This window comes from Suricata suricatta, chromosome X (assembly GCF_006229205.1).
Source record: "Suricata suricatta isolate VVHF042 chromosome X, meerkat_22Aug2017_6uvM2_HiC, whole genome shotgun sequence".
Lineage (NCBI taxonomy): Eukaryota > Metazoa > Chordata > Mammalia > Carnivora > Herpestidae > Suricata > Suricata suricatta.
This window is the reverse complement of record NC_043717.1, coordinates 53278352-53293018: the sequence shown is the minus strand read 5'-3', so window position 1 is coordinate 53293018 and position 14667 is coordinate 53278352. Positions and strand designations below refer to the sequence as shown.

At 37.2% G+C, this 14667-nt stretch overlaps 1 protein-coding gene across 1 annotated transcript; it reads right to left on the bottom strand.

Moving 5' to 3' along the window:
- Positions 1-410: 410 nt before the first annotated feature.
- Positions 411-2931, bottom strand: NAP1L2 (nucleosome assembly protein 1 like 2). Its single transcript, XM_029930327.1, has one exon. The coding sequence runs from the start codon at positions 2627-2629 to the stop codon at positions 1244-1246; it is 1386 nt and encodes a 461-aa protein (XP_029786187.1). The 5' UTR covers positions 2630-2931; the 3' UTR covers positions 411-1243.
- Positions 2932-14667: the final 11736 nt, after the last annotated feature.

Below are 14667 nucleotides of genomic sequence, written 5' to 3'. Positions count from 1 at the left end.
GGAATGGTAGATAAATCTGAAATATAGACTAACACACAGGATCTTGTTATTTATACAGTGTTAAAATTATAAAATAGCAGTCAATGTACTGGATTAAAACAGATTTTTGTTTCTCTGCAAATTTGGGGTATGGAGGTGGACTTAGACTTAAAATTAGATTAGTTATAAAACCTAAGATAGTTTCTTTGCACATTTAAGTATAGTGTTAGTAAATCTGCATGCATATCTAAACACATATAGGAGTAATAGAAAATAAATCAGGACATTAACAATGCTCATCTTTGGGGAGTGGGTATATGGATTTTGGTTTAATTAATGTATTGTTTGGTATTTCCCAGATGTTTTCCAATAAACTTCCATAACACTTTTATAATGAGAAAGAAAGATAAGTTGTAAAACAGGAAACACTCTGAAGTTTTTATTTTTTTTTATTTCACAGTGAAAGAACATGAAAACTTTTCAAAATGGTAATGTTATTAGTTCCAATGAATGATTAAGTGTACTATAGGAAGAGAAATTACATAATTTATATTATGTAAATTACATTTACAGAATTACACAGAACAACATGTGGCAGTCTTTTTAAAAATTTTTTTGGCAATCTTTTGAAAGCACTGTGATTAACACTTCACTGATAAACAATAACCTCAGTATAACTAAGTTTGATTATCTATCATGGTCACATAAAATACAAGAGCCTACGGATAAATTGTTATTAATAATAAATGTGTTTTCTTCTGAAAACTTTAACCATATGCAGGCTTCCTAAGCATTCAAGTTTTAAATTCTACTGTATTTTTGTTGCAAAATGAAGCAGTTACAACAGAATAAACCCGCTAGATAAAGGACTAGGACCACACAAATATAAAAAACAAACAGCTGCAAAAAGCCTTGGGTTGGTTCTCCAAGATTTTCTTCCCAGATAAATGTTGGTCTCATGTAGCAGTTCTGATAGTATTAATGGCCAGAGATTAATAGCTACATGTTAAAAGGGCTTTAGAGGGATTAACCTACATAACACTATATAGCTATTTTAAATCATCTACCACAGTTTATATTTCTTGAAAACATTCTACTACTAAAACACAGGGTCACATTAATTAGTATTTAAATTTCTCATATTTCTGAGACCTATGTTTTAAATGACACTACAAGAAAAAATTCAGAACACAAGACTCTAACTTCTTATATCTTGAGTCACTAGATCTATGGCAGTTAATGTCAGGACCAAGTACACTTTGCTTTAGCGATCAACATCTTCTACTATTCTCTGAAGATTTTTGCAACAAGCTTTAACCTCCTCAATTGCAGCCATCCAATTATCATAAATAATTTTGTCATAAATTGCATCATTAACTTCCCTAACTACCCCCTCTTGCTGAGATTCAAGTGCATCACCCGAGAAAAACAACACTGATCTTGGTATTATGTAAGTACGTAAATTGTGACCAAGTAAAAAATCTTCATTTCCATCCTTTCCATTTGAGCTGATTCCATGAGGAGTAAAGAAATTGAAGAATGAATCCTTGGGAAAATCTTCAGTTACAGTTCGGATTGTTCCCCAGATCCGGTGTTTCTGTTTCTTCCTGATGGTTTTCAAAGTGACATTCTTACCTTCATTCCAATCTATCTCACATCCTGTGCAATACTCAATCGCAGTTCCCCTATAGGGATGGGGATCATAATATGCCAGCCTTGACTTTAGCACATAAGTCTTTGTTAACAGCTCATTTTTAAAATACTCATTGGGTTTGAAGTGAAATTCTAGTGTGAAACTGAGAGGCTCGCCAGGATCTGAAAGTTTCACTTTAATATCTGTCAGGAGCTTCAGAATAGGCTCATCATATTTCTTAATCAAAGGAGTGAGTGTGTCAACGTTTTTTAAGACAGTCAGCCAAAAATCAGGAATTCCTTTAGGATCCTGTTCTTCTTTATTCTCTTCTCCAGGAGCCTCGGTGTCATCATCACTATCCTCGTCATCGTCATCTTCCTCAACAGCATAATCATAATAATCTCCTTCACAACCATCATCCTCATACATGTACTCATGTACCAGACCCCCCTCATTGCCATCCATCTCTTCCTCATCATACATCTCATCATCATAGTCCTCAGAGTCTGATTTATATTCACATTCCTCTTTTGTAGGTTCATAGATTGCATTTATGATCTGACGTCTTTTTTCCAATAAGGGTTGATACATTTCAGCAAACTTTCTTTCAATGCCATGAAATTCCCTCAGAAATTTGGATTCCAGATTTGCCACTCTAGTTTGAAGTTTTTTGAGGGCTAACACACGGTACTTAACTTTCAAAGGCAGACTTTCAACAAAGTCTGTATCTAAAAGATAACCAATAAGTCCTTTTGGACGGTCTGTGTCTGAATCCTCACCAGTATCTTCATCTTTTACCCCGCCTTCCCAGGACTGAGCAGCAGCATCTTCACCTTTCTCCCCTTCTTCCCTTGCCCTTGCGGCAGCTCCCTCACTGCTCTCTTTATCATCTCCAAGCCCAGCTGCGACATCTTCACTGCGCTCCGGTTGTTCCCCGGGTCTCTTCATCATTACTTTATTACCAGCCTCTTCTTGACTAGATTCTAACAGTTCTTTGTGGTCGGATGACTCGGCCATTTTTCAAAGGACCGTACAAGCGTAAGGTGACTACCGCCAAGATAACAAGACCTGACCTTCACAGGGGAAGACTCACCGGAAGAGCAGAAGAGGCAGCGGCTAGGGCAGAGGTGGAACAGCACAGTAGTGGCGGGGCTGCGAGACTGATGGTTGAGGCTGCTGCCTGGATGAAGGCTGTGAGAAGCAAGGGTGCCCTGGCCTGAGAGCAGAGGGGGCGATGGTCGGTTTTGCAAGAACCAGACAGACTGCAGAAAGCTGCAGTGGGCGGACCTCCTCCGCAAGCAGCTAGTGCCGCAAGAAAAAACGGTGCCGCGGTATGATCACGCAGCCGTCTCCTAACTAGATTTTCTTGGTGCATATAGTTTGCTACGTCACCTCCCTCCCGCCCCTATGACTCTGCTTCTAATTTCATTTGGTGGGCTGTAGTGATTGACAAATCTTGAACCAATAAATTATTAGACCTATCAAATTTCCAAGCCTGCTCACCTTCCCAGGTTCTCTAATATAGCTGATTCATCTACCTCTAACTTAACCTCCAACCACAACCTCCATCCCCGAGTTTTCCAGAAACTTAGATTTTATTTGTTTATTCCTTCAATTTGTAACTAGTATTATACTTTTATAATTCCAAAAAAGCTAAAAGAAAATAGTAACTAAAATATCGGACAAGGAGAGAAGACAAGGCATCTACCCATCCTAAATTTGTCCCTTTAATTTTAGGCCCATGCTCTGAGAAGAGGAAAGGTGTGGGGAGGATTTATAAAGAGAGGCTAAGAAGTGAAAATACTAAAAAAAAATTGCAATTTTGGTCTTGGGGTGGTGTAACTGTCAGTGCTCTAAATATACCATATTTTGATTTTTTTTACTGTATTTTCCACAAGCTATGTGGTAAGTGAGCAGCAATTTTACATTGGAAATGCTTTCTAACATTTCCTGGGGACAGGAAATGGTTGGAGAGGGGACAGAAAACTTGGTTAGATAAGGGTTAGGGTGAAACACAGCCTAGTTAAACTTTGGTGAAGACTCAAAGCACTGTATCCAAAAGTCTGACAAGTGAACACACAAGAGAATAAACCAGTTGCCTGGTTTATCAGTGACTTACTCCTAATACTGACTTTTCCCTTCCTCCTTTTGATGCTGGCTCTCAAGCCACTGGGAATTTTAAAAAGACATCTTTAAATGTAAAGTAATATTTATAAAATTTACAAATCACAGTACTTGCTTGACACTTTTGAGTTACTGAAAATAATCTAAATCTCAGCATTAAAGACATGGTTAATATGTGATAGAGTATTTCCAAGGTGGAATGCTATGAATGCAGTCAATTAAAAACTTCCTCTGGATAAGAATCATTAGTGACGTTTATTTTGTCCATATGTCCAATGCTGATCATTTATTAATTGAACAATTTTAAAAATTTTACTATTTTCCAGATTTAAACAATCTGTATTGTGTTATTATCATAGAGATAAATACATATTTACATATTTTATTTCTTTTCAGACTCTTGCAGTATACAGGTAATTTTTTTTCTTTTTACATATTTTAGCTCTGTGTATTGTATACTATTACAGTATTTACAAAATTCAATTTTCAGGCTTATGAACTGATCTGGTAGTTCCCTTGATATGAGTACATTGCATTCCCAGTTTCCTTTTTCTGGTTTTAGAGTTGCACCATCCCTTGGAGTTTTCTGACATAAAGACAACACATTGCTCATTTTTGTAAAATTTGGAAAATGAGGAAAATTTTATAGTATAACAGAAATCACTAGTAATCTCACAACCCTGAGAGAACCAATATGAATATTTTGGTCTTTTTCTTTCTAACATGTTTACATATGTGTTTTGTTTAGGCTAGTTTTCTAAAAATAAAACTGAGATAAACTCTTTCATAAACCTTTCCCTCTCACTAACATATTCCAGTACATTTAGTTTCTAAAAATGTAATTTTAAAAGAAAATCCATTGTTATTTAAATATATTATGAAGTTAGCCAAACTATTAAAAGACAAAGACAATGTATGTCATATAATTTTAAGATTAAAGAGTTCTTCATAGTCATACATGCAGTCACAGAAACTATAAAGGGAATTATGTGTTTCATTACATTCAATGAAAGTTTGTGACACCAAAAGCAGAGGCAACAAAAGAAAAAAATAAATAAATTGACTTCTTCAAATTAGAAACATTTGTTCACCAAAAAATACTATCAACAGAGTTAATAGGCAGCCCATGAGGTGGGAGAAAATGTGTGCAAATCATATATCTGATAGAGGATTAATATCCAGAATACATAAGGAGTCCTACAACTCAAGAACAACAAAAGCAAGCAAATCAGTTAAAAAATGGACAAAGGACTTGAAAAGATATTTCTACAAAGAAGAGATACAAATGGCACCTGAAAAGATGTTCAACATCACTATTTAGGGAAATGCACATCAAAACCACAATGAGGTATCACCTCACACCCATTAAAATAGCTATTATACGAAGAATAAAAACAGAAAATAACAAGTGCAGACAAGAATATGGAGAAATTGGAAACTTTGTGCATTGTTAAGGAATGTGAAATGGTGCAACTCCAGTAAAAAGCATATGGTAGAACCTCAAAAAAAATCAACATAGAATTCCCATATGGCCCAACTCTTCTACTTCTCGGTATATACCCAAAAAATGAAAGCAAGGTCTCTAACAGATATTTTTATACCCATATGTTCATACCAGCATTTAAAAACTTTTTAATGTTTATTTTTTTCTTTTTTTAAATAATAGTTTATTGTCAAATTGGTTTCCATAAAATACCCAGTGCTTCTCCCCACAAGTGCCCCCCCTCCATGACCATCACCCCCCTTCCCCTCTCTCCCTCCCCCTTCAGGTCTCGGTTACTTTTCAGTATTCAGTAATCTCTCATGTTTTGTGCCCCTCTCTCTCTCCAACTCTCTTTCCCCCTTCCCCTCCCTATGACCCTCTGTTAGGTTTCTCCCATTAGACCTTTGAGTGCAAACATATGGTATTTGTCCTTCTCTGCCTGACTTATTTCACTTAGCATGACACCCTCGAGGTCCATCCACTTTGCTACAAATGGTCAGATTTCATTTTTTCTCATTGCCATGTAGTACTCCATTGTATATATATACCACATCTTCTTGATCCATTCATCAGGTGATGGACATTTAGGCTCTTTCCATGATTTGGCTATTGTAGAAAGTGCTGCTATGAACATTGGGGTGCATGTGCTCCTATGCATCAGCATTTCTGTATCCTTTGGGTAAATGTTTCTTTATTTTTGAGAAAGAGAGAGAGAGAGAGAGAAAGAGAGAGAGAGAGAGAGAGAGAGAGAGAGAGAGAGAGAGAGAGAGAGAGAGAGAACATCCAAGCAGAGAAAGGGCAGAGAGAGAGAGGGAGACACAGAATCTGACACAGGTTCCATCCAGGCTCTGAACTTTCAACACAGAGCTCGATGCAGGGCTCAAACTTAGGAATGGTCAGATCATGACATGAGCCAAAGTCGGATGCTTCAATGACTGAGCCACCCAGGTGCCCCAAGCAGTATTTTTGACAATAGCCGAAAGGCGGAAACAATCCAAATATCCATTGATGGAAGAATGGATATTTTTAAAAAGTAGTACATATATACAACAGAAATATTACTCAACCTTAAAAAGGAATGAACTTCTGACACATGATCCAACATGGATCAACCTTGAAGACATTATGCTAAGTGAAATAATCCAGACACAAAAAGACAAATATTTTTGTGGTTCCACTTATATGAGGTGTCTAGAATAGTCAAATTCATAGAGAAAGAAGGTAGAATGGTGGTTACCAGAGTCTCAGGGCCAGTGGGAATGGGAGTTTTTGTTGCCATTTCGATACTTGTTTTGTGGTTATTTTTATAAATTTTCTCTGATCCCGTCTTTTTATGCTCTCTTTCATGGTTTGCTGGCTCTCTTTAGTGATATGCTTGGATTCCTTGCTCTGTAGTTTGCATATATATTACTGGGTTTTGACTTGTGGTTACTATTACTTCTGCACATACCATCTTCTGCATATAGCAGTCTATATTAAGTTGATGGTCACTTAAGTTTAAACCCCAGGGGATCTGGGTGGCTCAATTGGTTGAGAGTCTAACTTCAGTTCTGGTCATGATCTCACAGTTTGTGAGTTCAAACCCCGCATTTGTCTCCTGCTGAAAGTGTGGAGCCTGCTTGGGATTCTCTCTCCTCTTTTTCTGCCTCTCCCCCACTCATGCTTTTCTCTCTCTCTCTCTCTCTCTCTCTCTCTCTCTCTCTCTCTCTCTCTCTCTCCCTCTCTCTCTCTCTCTCAAAATAAATCAATAAACTTAAAATAATTTAAACCCCTTCTTTATTCCTCTTTCCCCCATGCTTTAGATATATGGTGTCATATCTTACATCCTTTTATTTTATGAATCCCTTGACTGAATTTTACAGAAATATTTATTTTTTGTTTTTTACTTTTTATACTCTCATGTATGGTCTTTCTTTCCACTTAAAGAGTCTCCTTTAATATTTCCTCTAGGGCTGATTTAGTTGTCATAAACTTTTTTTTGTTTGTCTGAGAAACTCTTTATCTCTCCTTCTATTTTGAATGATACCTTTGTTATATAGAGTATTCTTGGCTGAGGACTTTTCCCTTTCAGCACTTTGACTATATCATGCCACTCCCTTCTGGCCTGCAAACTTTCTAATCCACTTATTGCCTTGTGGTTTTCCCTTGTATATAACTGTCTTCTTTTCTCTTGCTTCTTTTACATTTTTTTCTTTATCTAATTTATTTATCTAATTTTTGTCACCTTAATTACCTTGTTTCTTAGTGTCATCCTCCGTGGGTTGATTTTGGGGGGTGATCTCTGTGCCTCATGCATCTAGACATCTCTTTCCTTTCCCAGATTATGGAAGTTTTCAGCTATTATTGCTTTATCTTTTCTGCCCTCTTTTCTTTCTTCTTCTTCTTTAGCTAGCTCTATAAATGAGAATGCTATTATGTTTGATGGAGTCACTGAGTTTCCTAAAATTGTTCTCAATTTGCATACTTTTTTCCACTCATTTGTTCACTTCGTTCACTCTTTATTACTGTGTCTTCCAGGTCATTTATTCATCCTTCTGCTTCATGTAGCTTGCCATTAATTCCATCTTACGTAGTTTCAATTTCATTTATTGTGTACTTCATCTCTGATTGGTTCATATATATGTCTTTGTTAAGGGTCTCAACTCTTTTCTCAAGTTCAGTGAGGATCTTTATGATGATTACTTTCAGTTCTCTATAACGCATCTTATTTATATAAGTTTTGCTTAGGTCTCACGCTGTGGTTTGGTACTGGTCTCTCATTTGGAACATATTTCTCTATCTCTTCATTTTGTTTAACTCTATGTGTTAGGAAATTCAGCCTCATCACTTGCTCCTGAGGTAATGACCTTTTGAAAAAGAGGTTGTGTAGTGTCCTGCAGTGTAGTGTCCCCTGTTCTCCAGGATATGGTTCTTCAGGGAGTATCTTCTATATGTGTAGTGTGTGTCCTGCTATTGAGTTCTCATTTCTCTTTCCTTCATTTCATTTGTCTGCAAAGGTTCTCTTTGTCTATTGTGGGCAGTGTTTGGTTCATGGCCAAGTTAGTCACATTTTTACAAGGTGTACATTGGTTTATTTGCAAAATGAGACCTGCCTCCACTATTGCCCCCAGAACTAGGTTCAGCAAATCATATGGGTCAGGACACAAAGGGTTGATGGGGTTTGCATCTGTCTTCTATGGGAGAAGGCCCACGGTGCTCAGACTGAAGTGAGCAAGAATAGGAAAGGTTGGTCTCCCAAAGCAGTGGAGGTGGGGGCAAGGCTTGGTGCAAAAAAGTTAGGTAGTAGTTGTGGGTACTGGGCTGGTCCTTGCAAGAGGCCCTGGTTTTATGCTAAGGAGGGTAGTAGAGGGAAATCGCACTGGTCAACTCCTTTGATCCTGGAGGGGTCTCCCCATGATCCTTGCCTCCTTGCAACATGCCATGAGATGAGCAACTCACTCTCCTTCCTATCTTCCCTTTTCATTTTTCAAACTGCGGGATCTACGCATCTGCATGGTCGGTTTGTTGTGCTGTCTCTTTAAGGGTGGGAATTTTGTGGGGTGCCTGGCTGGCTCAGTCCATTAAATGTCGGACATTGGTTCAGTTCATGACCTCACAGTTTGTGAGTTCGAGCCCTGCATCTGGCTCTGTGCTCACAGCTCACAGCTTGGAGCCTGGAATCTGCTTCAGATTCTGTTTGCTTCTTCTTCACTCAAGTCTTATCTCTCTCCCTCCCTCCCTCTCTCTCTCTAATATAAGTAAACATTAAAAAAATTAGGGGTGGGAACTTTGTTTCCTATATCACATTGGGCTTTCCCAGAGCTGAGCCTGCTGATTTTTAATATTCTAGGCTTTAAGTCTGACTGGTTTTAAGAACTCATGAAATTAGATCCCTCTAGCTTTCAAAGCCAAATGTTATGGGAATTTATCTTCCTTGTACTGGTTGCCAAATGTGAAAGTTTGGTTTTTACCCTTTGCACCACTGGCATCCTACCCACCACAGATGGTCAAGGTCTGTTTAGCTCCCAAACAACATCTCTGCTCTTTCTATCTTCTTCTATGTGGCTTCTTCCTTACCTGTAGATGTGGAGTTTGTCCATCTTTGAATTGTTTTGGGGGGTATTTATACTGATGTGAGTATTATCTAGTTGTATCTGTGGAACAAAGTAAACTTAGGGTCTTCCTACTATACCATCTTCCCAGCCTCCTCACCCTAGTTCTAACAGTCTTTGGATGGAGTCAGTAGAATTTTCTACATATAAGATCACACAACCAGAAAACAGAAAATTTTACCTCTTTTTTCCTGATTTGGATGTCTTTTTTCCCCTTACTAATATCTCTGTATAGGATTTCCAATGCTATGTTGAATACCAGTAGCAAAAGCACACACTTTTGTTCTTGATCTAAAAAAAGGCTCTGAGCATTTCACTATTTCCTACAATGTTAGCTGTGGGCTTGTAAAATATGGCCTTTATTATGATGAGCTATAGTTCTTCTATAATTTGTTGAAAGTTTTTTTTATCATGAATGGATTTTGAGTTTCAGAAAATGCTCTTTCTGCATCAATTAAGAAGGAAAGAAATTAATCCTTCATGCCGTTGGTTTGTTATCACAATTATTAGTATTGCAGTTGAACCATCTGTTCATTTGGTTGTGTTGGGTGATCCTTTTAATTTGCTGGTAAATTAAAGACTAGTAACCAAACTTTTTTGCTAGTCTTTTTGAGGATTATTGCATCTATATCCATTCAGTGATATTAGTCTATAAGTTTCTTGTAGTGTCCATCACTGGCTTTGGTATTAGATAATGGTGACCTCACAAGAAAGAGTTTAGAAGTATTCCCTCAACTTCAATTTTTTGGAAGAGTTGGAGGAGTTTTTGGTGCTAATTCTTTAAATATTTGATAGAATTCATCAGTGAAGTCATCTGCTCCTGGGCTTTATGTTATTGGGAGATTTGTGTTAAGTGTTTCAATCTCTTTACTCATTATTTACTCATTATTTGTTCAAACATTTCATTTCTTCATGATTAATCTTTTCAGATTGTACATTTCTAGGAATTTCTACATCCACTGTAGGTTATTCAAATTGATGACATATGAGTGTTCATGGTAGTCTCTTATGACTTATGTCTTTCTGTGGTATCATTTAAATGACTCTTTCTCACATATAATTTTATTTATTTGAGCCTTATTTTTTTAGAAAAGCTAGAAATTTTTTAACTATTTTCAAAAATCCAACTCTGAGTTTTGTTGATTGTTTTTATTATTTTTCTACTCTGTGTGTCATTTATTTCTACTCTTACCTTTATTATTTCCTTCCATCTTCTAACTATGAGCTTTGTTTTTTCCTAGTCCCTTGAGTTATGAAGTTGTTTACATGACATCTATTTTTGTTTTCTAGCTTTATGAGATATTATTGATGTATAAGATATTTAAACTCAGTACAGTGTAGTAATTTAAAACATGTATATATTACAAAATGATTATTACAACAATATTAATTAACACTTCCATCCCCTCAAATAATTACTTTTTTTAGAAGAGGGAGAACATTTAAGATCTACTCTTTTAACAACAACAAAGGTATGTAATACAGTATTTTTAATTATGATCATCATGCAGTACATTAGATACCCAGAAGTTATTCCTCTTATAGCTCGGAGTGTGTAGTGTACCCTTTGACCAACATCTTTCCATTACCTCCACACCAAGCCCTGGAAATCACCAATGTACTTTCTGTTTCTATAAGTCAGATTTTTTAAATATTCTGCATGTGTGTGAGTACATACAGTATTTGTCTTTCTATCTTGACTTATTTCATCTGTCATAAAATGCCCTGAAGTCCCATCCATGTTGTTGCAAAAGACAGGGTTTCATTCTTTCTAATAGCTGAATAACATGCCATTGTGTGTGTGTGTGTGTGTGTGTGTGTGTAGTGTGTGTGTGTGTGTGTGTGTGTGTGTGTGTATCTTTTTACCCATTCATCCATTTATGGACACCTAGGTCATTTTGTATCTTGGGTGTTAAAAATAATGCTGCAGTGAACATGGAATGTTTATTGTGTTGGGTTGCATTCTGTCTCAAGATTGTTTTGGCTATTTGGTGCCTTTTATGATTTCATACAAATTTTAATGTTTTTAAATTTTCTGACCTATGAACATAGGATATTTTTTAACTTGTGACTTCATCAATTATTTTTATCAATATCTTATAGTTTTCAGTGTGGAGATCTTCCACTTTCTTGATTAAGTTTATTTGAAGTTCTGTGTTTTTATACTATTGTAAAGGGGATGGTTTCCCATATTTCTTTTCAAATCATTCATTTTATTTTATCAAAAACAAATGTTTATGTGTGTTAATTTTGAATCCTGAAATTTTACTGAATTATTTTATTATTTCTAATAAAGTCTTGTGGAATATTTAGAATTTTCTATATACAAGATCTTATCATCAGCAAATGAATAATTTTACTTCTTCCTTTTCAATTCTAATGCTTTTTCCCTGTTTTTAAAAGTTTTTATTTTAATTCCAGTTAGTTAATATACAATGTTATATTAATTCCAGGTTTAAGATATAGTAATTCAACACTTCCATACATTATACTGTACTCATGAAGACAAGTGTGCCCCTTAATCCCCATCACCTACTTAACCAATTCACCTATCCCCATCCCCTCTGGTAACTGTCACATTGTTCTCTATAATTAAGACTCTCTCTCTCTCTCTCTCTCTCTCTCTCTCTCTCTCTCTCTCTCTCTTATTTTTCCACTTTGCCTGTTTGTTTTGTTTCATAAATTCCACATACAGTGATAACATATGGTATATGTCTTTCTCTGCTAACTTATTTCACTTACCATAATACTCTATAGCTCAATCCATGCCATTGAAAATGGCAACAATTCATTGTTTTTTGTGGCTGAATAATATGCCATTGTGTATATATATACCACCCCTTTTTCATTCATTAATTGATGGATACTTGGGCTGCTTGCATACTTTGGCTATTGCAAATAATGCTGGATAAAAATGAGGGTGGATGTATCCCTTTGAATTAGTGTTCTTGTACTCTTTGTGTACCCAGTACTGTAATTGTTGAATCATAGGGTAGTTTTATTTTTAATTCTCTGAGGAACCTCCATACTGTTTTGCACAGTGGCTGCAACAGTTTGCATTCCCATCAACACTATAAGAGGTTTCCACTTTTTCCACATTCTCGCCAAAATCTGTTGTCTCTTGTGTTGTTTATTTTAGCCATTCTGACTGATGTGAGGTGATGTTTCACTGTAGTTTTGATTTGTATTTCCCTGATGATGAGTGATACTGAGCATCTTTTCATGTGTTTGTTAGCATAGCTTGCTTTTCCAAAACAGAAAAAGGAAGAGACTTAGACAAAATGCAGTCATATAGGAATATCTCCCAAGTGAAAGAACAAGATAAGGCCATGATCAGAGATGCAAACAAAACAGATATAAGTAACAAGCCAAATGGAAATTTTTTTTAGTATTCATTCAAATTCCACTTAGTTTCCAGTTTAATTGTAGTTTCAGGCTTACAATGTAGTGATTCAACACTTACAATACCTGGTCCTCGTCAAACCAAGTGTGCTATTTAGTCCTTATCAACTATTTAATTCATCCACCCCCACCTTCCCTCTGGTAACCATCAGTTTGTTCTCTATAATTAAGAGTTTGTTGGAAAAGGCCAACATGACAAAGAAGTAGGGAGACCCGCACTTCCCACATCTCTCAAACAAAGAAGGGCAGACACCAAAGGACTTTGAACCTCAAGAGTCTGGGAGGAAAAGAGACAGAGTCTACCAAGGAGAAAATAGGAAAACTGGACAACCCACAGGTGGGTGATTGCGAAATTGGGGAGATAAAATGGGCTGCGTTGGCATGGAGGGGAGGGATCCCCTTCTGCAGGGAGATGAAGGAAAGAGAAAGAGCAGCTGGGGTAGTGTAAGATTATCTGGACCAGAGAAAAATCTCAGACCAGGACAGAGAGGGATCCCTTCTCTAACTGCAGGGCTTTCTTCAGACTGAGGCTGGCTGCCCTGTTCGAACACCACACACACGGAGTGAGAGTTGAAATCCCAGCTAAGTGCGGGACACGAAAGACAGTGGAGTGAGACAGACCACCACCATGTCTGCTCCTGCAGCACAATGAGAACGGATTCAAAGTAAGCATGTGGGACACATCCGTGAAAAAGGGACTGGGGGGGGCTCATGATTTTTCTCCCCACAACCACCAAAGCAGGGCCTTAGGGATTGGTACATAGGGCCCACAGTGGAGGCAGGACCTGCCTACACCAAACCATGCTCCACTGCACTGGATACCTTCCTATCTACTGGAGCTGGATAGGTGCTGTGGAACCAGATGGCCCCCTCCTCTGGACCAGCACTGTGGCATTGTCTGGCTTAGTTCTATGACAATTCTTGTTATTTAAACATATTCTCCCTTTTCTTCTTCTAATCTCTCCCCTACTCTAGGCTGGTTACTCTGGTTATTGGTTGCTTAAACACTCATTTAATCCATTCCCTTGATGCATGTTGTACACCTCCTTCTTTCCTTTCCTTTCTCTCGCTCTGGAATAATCAAGCGATATAGTTTCTCAAGGTAACTTTATCTTCATTTCTTTTTCCTCAACTTCGTCCTTACCCTCCTTTTTCTCTCTCTCTAGACTAAGCCTTTTAGTCACTCTGCCTGGCCAATATTCATTTATTCTCCCCCACCCCCGTCGTTTCTCTCTTTGTATATGCTCTTCCATCAGCACCACCTCCACCGTGTTCTCTACCCGTAGCTGGTGTTTCTTGTTTTTTTTGCTTTTTGCTTTTTGTTTCTTTGCTTTTTTCTTTTATTTATTTGTGTGTCTGCATGTTTTTGTTTTGTGTTTGTTTGTATGTTTGTTTTCCTTTCCAGGGCTACTTCAAGGAACAAATCAAAGCACACCTAGTGGAGGGTCCAAAACATCACTAGGAATAGGGAAATAAAATAACCAAAGTGACACAACAACACCAAGTAGCACTCTACAAAAAACACCTCCTGAACAGCCAGGCCCTTGGAGGTGTATAACCCCCCTCCTTTAATAAAATAATCATTAACAAAAGAAAAGACAAGGAGGGTATGATCCTATCAATAGATGCAGAAAAAGCATTTGACAAAATACAGCATTCTTTCTTAATAAAAACCCACAAGAAGATCAAGATAGAAGGAAATAGTGAAACATCATAGAAGCATTTGTGAAAAGCCTACAGTTAATATCATCCTCAATGCAGAAGAACTGAAAGCTTTCCCCCTGAGATTAGGAAAACAACAAGGATGCCCACTCTCATCACTGTTCTTTAACATAGTGTTGGAAGTCCCAGAATCAACAAGCAGACAACAAAAAAGAAATAAAAGGCATCAAAATTTGCAAAGAAGAAGCCAAACTATTACTTTTCACAGGTGACATGATACTCTACATGGAAAA

Excerpts from the sequence above, each read along its gene's own strand:
- NAP1L2 (XM_029930327.1), bottom strand. The coding sequence starts at position 2,629 with ATGGCCGAGTCATCCGACCACAAAGAACTGTTAGAATCTAGTCAAGAA.